This window comes from Notamacropus eugenii, chromosome 3 (genome assembly GCF_028372415.1).
Source record: "Notamacropus eugenii isolate mMacEug1 chromosome 3, mMacEug1.pri_v2, whole genome shotgun sequence".
NCBI classification, from domain to species: domain Eukaryota; kingdom Metazoa; phylum Chordata; class Mammalia; order Diprotodontia; family Macropodidae; genus Notamacropus; species Notamacropus eugenii.
Window position 1 is genome coordinate 60,365,154 of NC_092874.1, and position 17,240 is coordinate 60,382,393.

Here is a 17,240-nt window from a genome sequence, read left to right on the forward strand (position 1 = left end):
GTTCCTCTAAGATGACACAATCAAGGGAGAGAAGTTACACCTCTCCTCACCTGTGCACTGGTCTGGGAGCAACCAAAAACTTTTCTGCCCAGAATTCCCTCTCTACAACTGCTGCCAGCTCCACCACACCAGCACTCCTCCTCACCCCACAGCAGGGCTCAGGGCTGAGATTCAGATCAGCTGCTCAATTCCCCCAGGTGCTTTAGATGGAGGGCTCCAAAAATGGACACTGCTGCTGCAGTGACTGCTGCTGGCAGGACCAGATCATGTTTGCTTCTCCTGGATGAAGGAGCTTTCTCACTAACCTGTGACGCTGTCTTTGGAGTTTATGGGTTGAATGATCTTGGAACTGCTGGTGCCAGTGGCTCCCTGAAGCCTGTTCCAGGTCCTGTCCTTGCTGTGCCACATGGCCCCACACTGGGCTGTGCTCCACTATCCACCCAGTGCAATAGACCTTTCCTGTCAGCCTTCCAGGCTGTCTTTGGCTGGAAATCTCTTTCACTTTGTCATTTTGTGACTTCTGCTGCTCTAGAATTTGTTTAGTCATTTTTTACAGGTATTTTATGGGATATGTGGGGGAGCTTCTACAGGTCTGTCTTTCTAGTTTGCCACGTTGGCTCTGCCCCCCTGCCCAGATACTTTTAATAATACAATTTTTAATAATGTTTAAAAACCACAACTGATGGATCTAATCTTCCTTCTCAAAATGCTTGTGTTTAATGCTGGTTTTATGTTTCCATGATCAAAAGGAATAGTTCTGGGCACTTCAAAGAGAGAATGACCTTTTTTAACACAGGGGTGGGGATCTCTCTCTCTCTCTCCTCCTCCAGTTTAGTCAAGAGTCATTTCATAACTATACTTTCAGTGGCAGAATTACTATGGACTAGGGACAAAAGCATGTATTTGGAAGAGGGCATCTTGAGTTCTGGGAATAGCAGGTAAACCAATGTGGCTAAAATGGGAGAGGACAGCAAGGAGAATAAGATGCAATTATTTTAGGAAGGTAAGTAGGGGGGTAGATTGTGGACTTTTTAAAAATGCCAGACTAAAAAGCTCACATTTTATCTTTGAAAAAATAGGAAATGAATAGGGGAAGAGATTCTATAGTTCCCCTATTTTAGGAATAAGCATTTTACAACTGTGGGAAGGTTTGATTGGAGATGATAGTTACTGGAAATAGAAAGAATAATCAGGCAGCTTTTGCAATAGTATGGGGCAGAAAGTGAGTTATGAAAGTGGCCCTGAGAGTGGAGAAAAGTATTTAGAAGCCAGAAGTGTTTTGGAGAGATGCCTCCCCCCCACCATTTTTAATGAATTATAGAGAAACAAATATTGGAGAAAAGATCTAAGTTCCTTTTGAAATCTGGGATTTGAATTTTGAAAATTACATTTTTCAGAGGTCAAATTGATCCTGCCAACTCATTGTAACTTCAAGCCCTTAGTCTGTCATAATACTGTACTTCAATAGCAGAACTGTTTCCATACTGATTGATAACTAGTCTCTGTGTCAGAGAGAATGCATTGAATAAATTGGGTAACATTTAGTTTTGTCTTAAGGTTAAATTATAAGAACCTGGTTTTCCACCACCTACATTAATTACAATCATATTCACGTATTGCTGCCCTTCTCTCCCCTCCAAAAAAGGTAACATACATAGCTACTCCTTTTAATATTGCCTGGTTTTGTGGCTAATGATATTGCTCTTTCTCCAAGGGGAAGGAATCGGAGGGGGGCATTTGGCAGGGGGAAAAGTGGGAAACCTCTGGAGCAATTCTGCATCATGTGGAGGAATTTACCAAAACTAACTGGTTCTCCATGTGATCTGGTGTTGTGATCCTGGATGATTAATCCTTTCCCTTTCTTTCTGTGGTATTTTTTTCTCTGAACTTGTTTCACCCAAACATATGGTTCATCTGGTTTCTTAAGTATTTGAACTGCCTAGTTGTACACTTAGAATTTCTCCTTCTTAATTGGGTCCTCCTTTCTGGAACTCTATTTGTTTGGGCTTGTTTAGTTTGTTTTGCTTCTTTGTTAAGTTGGCTTTTAACACCAGTAGGACTAGTAGTAGCAACAGCAGCAAATTTTATAGATTCATGTTTGACTCAAGCCTGTTTTTTTGTAGTCTTCTCTCTCTCTCTCTCTCTCTCTCTCTCTCTCTCTCTCTCTCTCTCTCTCTCTCTCTCTCTCTCTCTCCCTCCCTCCCTCTCTCCTCTCTCTTTCTTTCTTTCTTTCTTTCTTTCTTTCTTTCTTTCTTTCTTTCTTTCTTTCTTTCTTTCTTTCTTTCTTTCTTTCTTTCTTTCTTTCTTTCTTTCTTTCTTCCCCCTCTCTCCTTTCTTCTCTTTCCTCTCCCCTTGTCATGAAGCATTTTACCTGCACATAGGAAATAAACATTTTTTCTAAATATTTCATTGGTTACAATTGTTTTCTCCTCTCACATTCTGAAATCATTCCAATGTAGTCCTAAGGTCTAAGAAAGTACAAAATATATTGCCCCACACTGCAGCTGTGGGTTATTAATTTCCAATCTGAGTAATCTTTTGATGAAGTTGAACAAAAACAAATATGACAAGAATGTGATTAACATTAGTTGCATTTGTCCTCAATATTCAGCAAAATTATCTACATAAACAGGCTCAAACCAGGGTGCCAGGTGTGAGAAACTTGGCTAGTGTCTGTTCCTTTGTGAAGCAATGTAGAAAAGAGCAGGAAGATGATTTGTAGAAAGCATTTGGTACTGGCTGTGACCACATTGAACATATGGCAGTTAGCAGGACCACTCATCTCTTCATCTAATTATTCTGTTTCCTTTATGTAGAATGTAGAGCCCCCTTTCTCATCACTAGGCTTTAACCCCAGAGAGTAGGTATTATATTAGATAAAGACTCTAAGACTGGTTTTGAAAGTTTTGGGAGGCTTTTTTCCCCTAGTAGTATAGCTCATTAGTCACACCAGCATGCTCCCTATCATAATTATCAGTTATTATCCATTAGTAAGCTAAATTAGTTACCATTAAGAAGTATTTATTACAGTAATATAATAAGACTAGTTGTTATTTATTTTTTTCTGTCAGAGGTCAGATATCATTTCCCACAAGAATAAAGTCCAGGGGAAAGTAGACTTAAGCTTAGGACAGACATGTGTCAGAGAGGTAACTTGCTAATCCTGGAAGTTCTTTGGGTAGAGTCCAAAAGAAGTTCCCCAATATGATATAAATCTTCTGCTGGGCTCCTTGAAGGGCCTTGCATCTGCCTGTTGTAGCTGTGTCCAGTTTGTCCTCAGTTTACCCAATAAAAATACCAAAAATGACTATTGTTGTTCTAGAGACACTTCCAGGATATAGGTGCAAAAGTCCAAATCCTCCATTTATTTGAAATTCACAAATTGTTCTTCTGGTCAAGGCAAGGAAGAATAGATTGAGATGTTCTTGGCTCCTTGGCCCCAAGTGATTACTACTTGGCTGGAAGTTTTCAGAACTGGACTCCCAGATACCTAAATCCGGACTATCAGACTGGTTTTATAAAAGCCCCCTTGACCAATCCCAAAGCACACTTCCTCTCATAAGTAAATGAAATAATAAATAGTAATAATAAACCATCATTTACATGGCATTTTAATGTTTCTGAAACAGTGTGCTAAGCCATGGGAATACAAATAAATTCAAAAACAATTGTATGATATAAAGATGTTATCTCTCAGAATATATTTTGTGAAGACCTGCTTATTCCTTTTTCATACCTTCATACATGAATAAATTACTACCAAAAAGATTTTAATAGAAATTGGAAATTGGTTATATCAAACAGTTGTACTTTCTGTATAGAATAGATGCTTTCCTTATCATCTTTTCTGTAATAATAATCTGAGATTGGAAAGAGAAGGCTATTACTGACTTAGAGACCATGTAGGAAGGCTTCATGGATTTGACTCTATTTTCTTAACTCTATAATAATTCATATTTGATTTTACACATTGAATTCCACAAATCCATATTTGATTCTCACATTTGCTTGTTATTTGTCATTATTGCCCTTAATGTTCTGTTGCATTCATTTCCCATAATTGAATTATCTCTGGCCTAATTATCTCTGACATCTAGATTGTTTATAATCCTTGACTGCTAAAAGTAATTTCCCATAACTTAAAAAAGCCCACAAACCTACACTCCTCATTCTTTGGTAGTGTTAGGATACTGTTCCAAATAAAGAAATCTTTGAGTGAAAACATATGAACAGATTTATAGATCTTTCCTCAGTATGGGGATGATTCATAGCTTCATAGGTATGTCACTATTCTTTCCTAAGCTATATTTTCACCTTTTTCTTTTTTCATATTCTCCTATACCTACAACATACATCAAGATTCCTGTTTACCTGGTTTGAACGATCTTATCAAGTTCTTCATATAATTTCCCTACTTCTTTGTCCTCTCTACCAGCTGTGGTTATCTGAACTATAATTATCTTTACAGTGGTCATTGTGTTATGTCTGTCATGAACACTTGTTACACAACTAGTAAATGTCTGAGGTGAATGTGAACTCAGGTCTTTCTGACTCTATCTAGTGCTCTATCCACTGCACCATCTAGCTGCTCTGAACTCAAATCTCAAAAAGTGAATTCTTGAGAGCAGAGATTGCTTTGCCTTTCTTTGTATTTCCAGCACTTAACACTGCCTGGCATATAGTAGGTACTTAACAAATACTCTCTACCTGCTGTGATTATCTGAACTATAATTATCTTCACAGTGGTCATTGCGTTATGTCTGTCATGAACACTTCAAGGCTAAATCATCAAGCATCCTATACAATGGTGTTTCATTATCCTTTGGTTGCATTCCAAAGTAAGGAAGGGTATAATGAAAATGTTCAGTCATTTATCACTTGAATTAAGCTGAATAAACAAAACAAGCCTATCGGCACAAGTACTAATGAACTGATTAGCATGTCAGAAGTTAAATGTTGATGGAAGGCATGAGAATTGGGTGATCCCTTTGTCCCACTCCCATTTTCTTTCCCTTTATCACTATAACTAGAAGCAAAAAGAAGGTAGCCACCTAAGGCTGAGGGATCTCTTCCATAATTGTAGCCAGGATGTTAGTGGTGAGCTAGGTTAGTCCTCACACAGTAGTCACAATCTTTCATTAGGAATATATGCAAAGTATCCTAGTAGGACTTTAGAATTTTTGCTCTGTCAATGTAGCCCTTGGAAATCCAGAGTTCTAGTTGACGAGTATAGAAGGAGAAAGGGAAAGAGGAGAAGGCTAAGGAAGAAAAGGGTGAGGTCAGCCTCTGAACTGAACCAGCAAGGGAGGAAAAAAAGAAACTGGAGACCCTAACAAACATAGGGCAGAAGTAGTCCCAGACACCCCACCCAGAATGATTAAAGAAGAGATTAAAAAATGAAATTAGACAGCTTGAAGGGGGATGGGGTAAGGAAAGGTAAGACAGTAGCTTAGAACAGAAAACAGAAAATCTTACCCAAGAAGCAGACTCCCTGAAAATAAAATTGAGTAAACAGAACTCAGTGATTTAACAGAAAAAGCAAAAACAAAACTAGATGAAAATGGATAGCTATGTAAGGTACTTAATTTTTTAAACAACTGATCTTGAAAACAAGTTGAGGAAAGATAATTCAAGAATCATCACAATCCCTGAAAACTATGACCAAACATAGTATAAGAAATCAAAGAAAGTCCCCAGAACTTTTAGAAATAGAAGGTAAAGTGAAATTTAAAAAACCTCCCCTAAAGCCCCACAAATTGAAAACAATCAGGAATATTAAAGCCAAAATCTACATCTTCCAGATCAAAGGAGAACAAAATGTAAGCATCCAGAATAAAAGGTATTCAAGGACCAAAGAAACCTAGTCAGGATCACACCATCATAAAAGAAAGAAAACCTTGGGAAATAATATTCCAAATATAAAATATAGTCTTATAATCACAAATAATTTACCCTAAAATAGTGAGTATAATCCTACAGGTGAATAAAGATAGATAGATAGATAGATAGATAGATAGATAGATAGATAGATAGATAGATAGATACATACATACATACATACATACATACATACATACATACATAGAAAGATAGATAGATAGATAGATAGATAGATAGATAGATAGATAGATAGATAGATAGATAGATAGATTAGATAGATAGGTAGATGGATGGATAGATAGATATAAAGGGAGAGAGCAAGAGAGAAGAATAGAAGATTTTAAGTACTCCTGATGGAAATGAAAAATATGGATAGAATCTTTAAAATACAAACATAAGGGAAAACTAGAAAAGTAAAAACATTTGAGCATTTGGAAGAGACTGTGATAGTAAAGTCACTACATTTCCAACAGAGAAAGAAGAGGCCAATTACTCTTTATCATTACATTGCCTTCCAGGGTCACTGTGGAGTTGAAAGACAAAAGATCTGTCCTGATTTTGTTTGCCTTTGTTAGTTTTAAAAAAAGAAAGTAAAAGAGGCAAAAAAAAAAATGCTAGAAGTAAAAAGAAGGAACAAATGGAAGGAACTTACTTTTTGCATAAATGTGGTACATGAAAGAGAAACTGCACAAACATGAAGAAGAAGGCAGGGGAAATAAGGATCTCATGCACTTTACTTTTATCTGAACCAAAAAAGGATAGTCAAATATACATAGGTAAAAAGGCATGTGTGTGCGCATACTTTTATTATAGATATGCATAAAGCAACACAACAGCTTGAAGGGACAAGGAGAAGAGAAAGAAATTTTAAAAGGAAGATAGAAAAGGAAGTCATGAGTTATAAGTAAAACAAACTTCATTTTCAAAGTATGGGTCATAAAACAAGGATTTTAAGTTTTTACAGAAACACAATTCAACTTAAATGAGAAGGAAAACAAATCTGAACTCAGTTACTATCTGTTGTACCTTGGGCAGGACACAACTTAAAAAAAAATTGTTTACTGTATGAGGTTATATGAGGCAACAGCATGATATTACAATCCCCAAAGTTGTAAGTATTTCAGTCTGCATTAAGAGAGTTATACCATCCTGGAATAAGGAACTGATCGTCATAGTCACTGAATGCTGCCCCTCAAATGCACAGATAGTTGATTTTGTTCAGTTCTGAACATTACATTTTTCAAAGGTCATTGATAAGGTAGGGAACATTTAGAGAGAGTTGTCTGTTTTGTTGAGAGCTTGCGATTAGGATAGTTTCATGTCTAATGATTTAGAATATTCATCATCTATCATAATCAGGATATGAAAACAAGATGCAATGTGTTGCAGTAGAAAGAGCTTTGAATTCAAAGGATATCCATTCAAGTCCCAGATCTGACACTTGTATCACATTAAGCCAGTGACTTCACTCTTCAGCTTGCTCATCTGTAAAATTAAAGGTGAGAGAGGGTTTCACTAGATGATCTCCAAGGTCCCCCCCCCCCATGCTATGTAGTCTATGACCTGACAACTGATAGAATCATTACAAAAGTTTTCAAAGCCTCTGAATTCTCATAGTTTCTACCAAATTAATGTTTCAAATAAACAGGAACAAGAATAACTAGCACATCTTACACATGTGGATTCACAGTTATGTCAGTGGCCATTCTTCAGAGACAAATGGCCATTTATTTCACTTTTATGATTGTTGTTAAGGTTTTCATGTGATTCTTTCCTGTAAGAATATCGTCAGACCTCTTTGGTTTCATTAATTTAAGAAGCTTAGAGATGTTTTGGTAGCTATGTATAAGTAGCTTAACCATTTCAGGAGATAGATAGATAGATAGATAGATAGATAGATAGATAGATAGATAGATAGATAGATAGATAGGTAGATAGAGAGATAGAGAGATAGACAGACAGATACATACATACATACATACATACCCAGATAACCTAGATAGTATACATATATATTTTCTGAAAGCAGATGTATAGAAATAAAATAAATGTACAACTTTAAAAATAAAACTTTATTTTTAAAGTAATAGCACTAATGATGGAATTAATATTAGCATAATATTCCACATTTTTGTTGTAAGACTGAGGGGAACCCAGCACAAATAGTTTATAATGATCATATCCATGTCTACTTTAACTCAGTTTCACATCCTTTGCCATTACAGCCTTACCTTGTCTCTTCCCTGTTGTGTGTTTGACAGGGTTCTGGCAAATTAGAGAGAGCTGCTCATGCTCTTTGATCCTCTGTTGCCCTTTAAACCTTGTTAGGGCCTTATTTCTTTTACTTACAATCAGACTTTGAACCACAGTTGTCTACACTGATATTGCTCAATTATTTCTGAAATACACTCTGATTTCTTTTTCACCTGGTGTTCATAGCTTAACCATGTCTATCTTCCGACCCCCTTTTTGAATTGTCCTTCAGTTCAGAGTCTACCTCATTGAAATTGATGTTGTTTTCCTCCAGATCCATCTTGCAATATTCTTTCTTAGCAGTATCCCTGTTCCTGTTAGCTACACCCAATGGTATTGAAATGATTTTCTCAGTTTCCCCATTAAGTGAATTACTTTAGGGGTGCACATACTCTCTCCAAATTAAAATTGACATATCCAGGTCAGAATTACTCTCATTCAACCTGTATTGACATTTCTCTCACAGGCCTGAAGAAAGCTGATTTATCTCTTTGCAGCCATCATCAAAATGACTTTTTCCCTGCTAGCTTCAGCCACCCACTCATATATTCCAAAAGGTGACAGTGTCTAAAGGCCTGTATATATGTTCATTTTGTTACACATATAGTACAATATCTACACTTAATATGAGTTTTTATAGAGTCAAGAATTTTCAAGTTAGTAAAATCTGTGGAGGTCTTGTCCAGCTAATCATTCTTTAGCAAGATTTACACAAAACAAGTTTTTCATCCCACTTATGCTTAAGGTATAAGTAATTATTTTTCCTTGCATATTTGGGCCTTAAAACAAATTATCTATATTTCCTATGTTTCTCTTTTATTCTCACCACATTCCATCTTCTACTTCAGTTTCCCTTCTCTATGAAATTGTAAGCTCCCTGCAAGGTCTATGTCTTATCTAATTTTGTATCCTCAGTTCCTAAGCATGGTGCCCTACTTACATGAAGTTCTCAATAAAACTATGTTAAATTGAAAGGATGAATGAATAAAAAAAAACATTACCTAAGTGATTACTATAGGCCAAGAACTGTACATAGAAAAAGCTAAACAGCCCCTGTTTTCAAGGAGCTCATGTTCTAATTGGGGGAAGAGAACACATAAGAACAAATCGAGCTATAGGCAGATTGAAAAACCTATAATTTCAAAATTCTATCCATCCACAGATGGCAATGGGCAGGGAGTGCTGGAGAGGAATGCTAAGGTTGGGAGAAAGGAAGAGAGAGGAGAAGCAGGTGAGACTACTTTAGGATGCAGTGGCAGGGCAGATTTTAAAATCTCATTGGATGAAGATGGGTTGTTGAATTCCATTTCATCCAAGCAGCCAAGACATATCAGGAGTCAAGAATCTAGTTGGGTTCTAGGACAGATGGAGGGTGGGGGAGAATGTAGACATGAGTACCTGCAACAGTGAGTGAGGGCAGGTCTTCTTACCCATTAGCTATCTCAGGGTGGTTGAACTTATCTGAATCAGGACAATAATTCTTTTCACATAAATGGAACTATCAGTCTGTGGTATCTCCAGGCTGGAATTCATCATTATGATCAACAACTGTGATATTTTAGACTATTAGTCTTCACTATTATGAATACTAAAAAAAGACCTTTAACCTGATCGATCAGTTTGAGTGCTTCCTTCAGAAATGCAAATAGCAGTCCTTCCGTGCCTTCTCATCCCATGTTTCATGTTCCTGTCCTTCCATACACCTTATAGAAGATCTATCCCAAATACAATAGACTTTTCTCTCTTTTAGTGTTTGGGCAATGCCAGCACAATGGGTGGGCTATCCATCTCTTTCCCTTCCTCCCTACTATTACACTTGTCCCTTTTCCATCCAAATATGTTCTTGAAGATACTATTTTTAAGACCATTCCTCTTCAAACATGTTCTTATAACTAGTGCCATTAGACTTGTAGGCACCATGTGTCTTTCCATATATATTTTTTGTTTTCTGCAGCATCAATCCTTCCATGATTGTGGTCTGTGCACTATGCAATTTGTACCTGCAGTGTCACAAGGTGATTATTTGTGATAAAATTGAGATCTCTTGCAACAGAAGGCAGTTCAAGATCACAGAGAGGCCAACAGAATTCCTAGAGTATACTCAAGATCTAAGTATGGACCTACAGTCATAGAATACAGCCCAGTTAAAGATGAAACTGTATATCTGATTTTATAGCAAATTATTTTAGAACTATAGAGGTTTAGAAGCAAGAAAGATGACTTTAGTCACTTAGTCCACCTGGATAATTTAATGCTACCTAAGCACAGTCACATTGAGTGGAGATAACTTGGGACATGCCATCACTTATATTCATAGAAAAGCATCCTGTGTTTTTTCTCTATTTTTGCTTCCTCTTTTCCCCACTTGTCCTAAATATGACTGTAATAGGCCAAGATCTTGGGTGACATCATGGTTCCTAAAGAATTTAAACTGTAGAGAAACCATGAAGTTTCTCTAGTTGCTCTAAGTATTGGAGACACACCCAGAACCTTGAAACCAAGAAAATACTGGAGCTATATTCCTAGATACTGGAATGAACACTGTGTTTTGAGTCAGAACACCTGGGATTAAATCTAATACTTACAGATAGGTAGCAGAGTGGATACAATTCTAGGTTGTGATTCAGGAAGACCTGAGTTCATGTTAGGCCTTAGACATTTACTAGCTGTAAGTATCCGAACAAGTCATTTAACTAATTCTGATTCAGTTTAATCAACTGTAAATTGGGGCTGATAATAGTACCTAGCTCCCAGGATTTTTGTGAGGATTAAAAGAGGTAATATTTGTAAGAATGCTTAGTTTTAAGCATTTAACTCAATTGACTTTACTAGCATATTTCATCCAATGAGATGGAGGTACACTTACCACATTTGTACATTACCAGCATACTACAGACTAGTAATTTACTAGGAATTACTAGCATCATTAAGTATTTAAGTGGATGCTTAATAAATGCTAATTTCTTTCTTTCCTTCCTATTTGTTGGTCTTGGGAAAGTCATTTAATATCTTTGTGCCTCATTTTTCTCATCTTAAATGAGGCTTTTGGAGTATATCCCTTCCAGCTCTGAACTTATGATTGCTTTTTGAAAGAGGAGAAGTTAGATATACTGGTGGAATGGCTATCCCCTAAGGTGTTGAAGACTTTTTTTGAGGGGGGGATGACTTGAGCTCATTGTATTTTGCCATACTTCTCTTCTGTATGTGTATGAGTGGAGATTTTTCATAACTATGCAGTTTTTTCTAGCTACTCTTAAGAAACTAGTTACTACTTGGCAGGTTCTGTGATCCCTCATTTACCATATTCTGGAGTTTACGTAGTTTCTGGTTGTGTGAAATTTTTCGTTTTGTTTGTCTGTGTGTGTTTGTTGACTATGTCTTCTATTCAAAAGTTTTCTGGCAACTAATATTTTTTTTGACACCTAAGATATCATGTAAACAGAGGCATGATCATTTGAAACTGTAGCAAGAAACATAGATTTAGATTACTGAATGAATATGTCAGTGGCAGCCTTCAATAAACATAGAATATAAGAGTCAAAGGGAAGTCTATAAAACACCACTCAAGTCTTTAATGACACTTCAGAACTCTTGAGCAAACATAATACTTACTCAGACTTATCTTGCTTAAAGGCCCATACTACGAAGCTACATTTTAGTAAGTCATTCTCTTTAGACCAGTATCTCCCCTATCCCAACTGTATGGTGGACCAACAACTAAATTGGTTTATCAGGGACCAGTAACTTCATAGAAAGAAGGGGAATAAAATGGAAGAAGCAGGACACAGGGAGGAGAATAAAGAGAAAGAGTGGAAGGTGGAAAGAAGATAAGAAAAAAAGACAGGAGAAGAAGGAAGAGAAAGGGGAGAAGAAAATGAAGTAAAATAGAAAGAAGAGATGATTAAGATTATGAAAAAAAGTGTAGAAGAAAAAAAAGTTAAGAAAAGGAATAGGAATTGGAAAAGAGAAGAGGAGGAGCCCAGTTTTTTATTTATTGGTTTTAAGAAGTAAAAACCTTTCATAGTTAAACTTTGCCCTGGACACGGTAGGTCCAACAGACTGGTAAATGATTCTTCTGTTTTCTCTTTGGCTAAAACACTGAGATCTTAAAATCAGATGCTTATATTTGGAGATTTAAAAAAAAATACTCTTGTCATTTCCTTAGCTCAGCTGCCTTTATCTGGAAGTCTGAGGGTTCAGAGTTCAAATTACATTTGTCTTCAGGAATGTGGTTACTTTTGGAATCTTTGAACCATTTTTACTTATGGTAATGTATTCATTAAAAGTAAGAACTTGTTGGCTAGACAACGTGTCTCTCTCCTTGTTTTCTACAAGATGTAACTTGAAAATATATTTGAAAATCTCTTTTAATTCCTACCATTCTATGTGACACTGTGCTTTAAAGGCAACCTGAAGAAACAGCTCATGCATTTGCCAATCCTATGTATGAAGATGAGAACCATTCAGAGAAAACAGAGGTAGGTGGCCGTGAGGCCTGCATTATTTCAGTGATAAAAAATCTAAAACCACAATATTGTCCTTACATGTTTCCACATCACAAATGAACAAAGTTCTTTTGTGGAGTTATTTGAATAAGGAAAATGAAGATTTCAATTTCTCTAAATTCCCAGTGGGACATTTTTGGCTCAAATCTATTCTCAATATGCTAGTAAAGTCAGCTCAGTGTTAAGTGACTGTGGTTACTGTTCAGATTCAAACAGTGCTGACAAATCTGGAAAATATCAGTTGAAGCCACAGAGTATTAGTCAGCTATTCGCAGCAAATGTCCACTGGATGTCCTCCAGTTTGGGGGTTTTTTTTTCCCTATCCCCCAAAGTAATAAAGGGGAAAAAATGTGTTCAACAGATATTCCACTCTCATTCAAATTCAACTATACGGAATGAGGTCTGTTACCTAGATAGCTCAAAAGGAAGGGATAGAAAAGGAAATTAAAGTGTGTAACATCTACCTAGTCTCATTTTGAGGCCACCCCTTATCAGTGTGATAAGAATTACGCGAGAAAGGCAATGGCAAAGAAAATTTCTTATCCTTCCTCAAGCAATTAATTTGAGATTCCACTTAAGCATTAAATAGGATTAGCTGTGGCACATCACTTGGTTTCCATAAAAAAAAGTTCTTCACATCAGATTTTAGACACTAGATCAGCTTTATTCTATTACAGACTTGGGCCTTTAGAAACCCCAAGTTTGAATTTGTGCCCATTTTTCTCATGTTGGTTGACCCTGTGTGATTACAGTTGAGTGATTTTCATGTCATTGTTGAGTCATTTTATTCTTCATGGCCCCATTTGGGGTTTTCTTGGCAAAGATCCTGGAGTGGTTTGCCATTTCGTTCTCTAGCTCATTTTACAGATGAGGAAACAGAGGCAGATAGGGTTAAGTCATTCACCCAAAATCACACAACTAATAAGCCTGATTTGAACTCATGAAGATGTCTTCCTGATTTTAAGCCCAGTGCTCTATCCACTGCACCACCTAGCTGCCCAGTTGAGTGATAGTAAGTCTTGCTTATCTAGAGATCAAATAAAGAAGAAATGTGTTAGATGATACTTTTTTTCTAGACAGTTTGCAGAGCCTTAGGCACTTTGATTGAAACCCAGGGCAATTCTTATTTTTTTTTCTCTCTGTTTCTTTCAAGAAAGAGGTTTTATAGCTCTTAATAATTCTTTTTGTAGAAGTGAAAACAAAGAGTAAAATATTTCCCAGAGCATGAAGTAAATTAACTTTGGGTGATTCATGCTGCCAATCAGAACATATGGTAAAACTGTAAGTGTATCCCCAGCCTAGAGATGAAAAAACAAGAGAGAAATATTTTAGAAACTAACTTGGATGTACTTTCATTATTGAGCTGAGAGATCTAGCATAAACATTTTTATTCTGATTGAGGAAAAAAAGAGAAAATTTAATCACATTTCATCTTTAAATAAGTTTAAATTTCACTATCTGAAAAGTACAAATGATATGTTTAATCCAACCAGGTTCTTTCCTGGCTGGCATCATGTTCCTTGAGATAATATCTAAAAAGTAGTCCCTGGTTTAAAATGTGGAGGTAATGTTGCTGTCCATCTTTTACAGGCTTCAGGGAATGCTGTCTTCCCAAGGGTACAAATCAGTGTCTCTCCTTGGCGAGAACACACAGAGGTATGTACCAAGAACACTTTTCAAGATGCTATCTAGTGTGTACACATAGCAGTCCATTTAACGACTGAAAAGAACTGGAGACACAATCTATTTTACTTTTCTGGCCAGTTAAAAGATTTCCAGCTGTCTTCCATTCTCTTCATTCCTTTCCTTAAGAAAGGCAAGAGAGTTCCTGTCTCTGTCTGTTGAATTTTCTTTCCAGATTAAGTTGCACCATTTAAAAAAGACATTTTGTATTAATTGAAACAAGGTAGCTCTACCCTCCCATTAAGCAAAGAGTTTGCTTTCTTGCATTGAGTATGGACCTGGATCTATTGTATTTCTGCTTTTTTAAAAAGAAAAGATAAATTTCCTCATGTCTTTCCCTTTGCGTCCTTATGACACAGAAGAAAATATGTATATTCTATTGGAAATGTTCTAACTTAAAAGACTGAAAGAAAATGCTGTGTTATATAATCAACAGGTCAACACTACTTACCTCCTTTTCTAATTAGCTTGTTGATAGCATATCTATATCGTGTCCAATATCATGGGATGGTTAGATTGCCCAACTTGAACAAGGAAAATATAGGGTTATTGATTTCAAGCTAGAAGAGTCTTTTAGTGGCTGGAAAACCTAGCCCCTTCATTTTAATAAACTGAGGCACAATGAAATTGATAATATCACTCAGGTTCACATAGCTAGTAAGTGTATGAGATAGGAAGTAAACTTAGATGTTTTAGACTAAAAGCGATTTTCTCTGTCCACTTCGTTACCTTGGCTCCATTGCTGCCTCTGATTCATAATGACTTTTTGCCCATAGGCAAGTCACTTAACCTCATTGTCACTAGGCAATTAATTAAGTATAATTATAGATAAGAGTTGAAGAGAATGAAATCATAGATCTAAACAGCCTTGTCTTTCTTTATCATATCCATTCAGAAAAGAATTATTTCAAATTAACTTTCTTTTGCACTGTAAATGAAAGTAGAATTTCATTTGCAAGTTTGTAAAAACAAATCCCTCATTTATTATATTAAAAAGTCACAATGAAATGTCTTCGCCTTTTATGCTCCTCATATGTCTCTGCCATGGTTCCTGCTTCTGGTACAATAGACCACTTCAAGCTTGAGAGTCAAAGTATACAATTTCCTTAATAAAAACAAATACATCACTCCCCATGTAAAGCAAGGGAATTAGAGATAAAAGCAGATTAAACAAAAAGCAACACATGAGAAAATTCCCACAGAGTCTGAGAGTTTCTTCCTTGCCCAAAGGGCCCATAGGGGAGACTCAAGTAAATCTCCCTGGGAGCAAAGTTAATTCAAACTGCCCCAGGTCTGATCCACGGTTCCTGAGCTCACACCAGGCAGAATCAGTTGTATGGGAATATGGTAGTTAATTCCCAGTTCCACTAACATACCTGGCCTAAACATCATGTGGGCAAATATACTTATTCAGGGAGGGCCAGCTGTGAGCCTCAAGAGGAAAAAAAAACCCAAATAGCCCTCGTTCATCTTCTTGGTGTCTCCACTATCTAATCCCCAGCAAAGCTGTGGAAGGAGAAAGTAATTCCACAGCAGAGAATATGACTTTGCTTCAGTGATGTCTTTTCACAAATGAACTGGGAGCATATAAGCTAGAACAAGAAAGACTCAGAAAACTTGGCTCTCCCATCATTCAGGGCTTATATGTACTGAGTCATTTTGCAGGAATATCCTGATGATTTGAATTAGAAAAGGAGATCAGAAGTTTCGCCTGTGTACTGCTCCTAACTTCCCATTGCCTCAGCTCCACTATCTGCACATCCAAGTTAACTGCACCTAACTTCACCAGATGTCTGAAATGTTTGCTTTCCCTACATCCAACAACTACCCCAGTATCCAGATGGATGGCAGGCATTGTAGGTGCTTCCATTGGAATCTCCTTTTAAGAATAGGAAGCATTCATTGCCAACTGCTTTCTGCTAATTCCTTCCTTCTTCCCTACTTCCTCCACCTCCTTCCCCCTCTCCAATCTCCCTCTCCACTTCCTTTCCCCTTCACAAATAGAGCAACACAATAAGCCCAGTGACCAGGACACAGCTGTGAGGAGTGCCATGAACTTCATTAGAGTAATTTTAGCTCAGCTACTTAACACATCTCATATAGATCACAGTGTCTTTGTTTGACCCTTATCCTGAAGGCTCCACTTTCTCTAGAAGCTTTCTTTAAGGCCAAAACATAAGATGTTTTGCTTGGGCAGTAAATTATTTTCCCATAGTAAAATCCATTAGGAAGCCAGTCACATTCTGGCTTGAATCTTGGAGATGGAACTTGTTTTTACCACTTGAAATTCTAACTCTTCAAATGTGTTTTTTCTCCCTTTAGAATTCTACCTATTCCTTTGCCAATCCTTTGTATGGCACGACTTCAAGAAAGCAGGAGAATATTTCTACTCATCTGAAATAGTCACATAAAGCACAATTAATTCAGTTGTTCAACTTGATAGAAAAATCCCAGTTTCTGAAATCAACTAGAAATGATATTGCACATAACAGTAATGAGCAAAAATGAATGAGATTGCCCATGTGAGCTGCAGAGTTCAAAACCTTTTTATTGAGAATCAGACATTTTCTGAAACTATTGTTCTGGTCTTCATGCTAGTACAGGGTCAGATGGGTAACTGTATTTTCATTATGCAAACAGCACAAATTCCAGTGTATTAATACAAGTATTTCATTTAATAAAAAACAGATTTCTCATTTTCCTGGTGTTTTGATTTTGTTGCTATTATAGGAAAAAATGAGAACTTCAATCTTTTCAAATCCTGAGCTAAACATCAAATGCTCATTTTGATGTTTAAAGGATCAGATCAAACAGTGAAATAGCAAAGCATCCAAATAAGCTGAACCAACCATATCAAAGCAGTTTTAAGGGGGAATTAAAAGAGTCTCTGGTTCTGCATATTGGACACAAATGAAATCA

The 17,240-nt window shown here is 36.6% G+C and overlaps 1 protein-coding gene across 4 annotated transcripts in view; it reads left to right on the plus strand.

Moving 5' to 3' along the window:
• MALRD1 (MAM and LDL receptor class A domain containing 1) overlaps positions 1-17,017 on the plus strand; it is a 1,140,778-nt gene extending 1,123,761 nt beyond the window's left edge. For all 4 annotated transcript variants that reach the window (XR_011976660.1, XM_072651641.1, XM_072651639.1 and 1 more), the window contains 3 exons: positions 12,539-12,611; positions 14,229-14,294; positions 16,644-17,017. Coding sequence is in view for 3 of the 4 variants with exons in the window: in XM_072651641.1 (XP_072507742.1) it covers positions 12,539-12,611; positions 14,229-14,294; positions 16,644-16,724 (220 nt within the window). In the remaining variant the exon portion in view is untranslated. The remainder of the gene's footprint in view (positions 1-12,538; positions 12,612-14,228; positions 14,295-16,643) is intronic.
• The last annotated feature ends 223 nt before the right edge of the window (positions 17,018-17,240 follow it).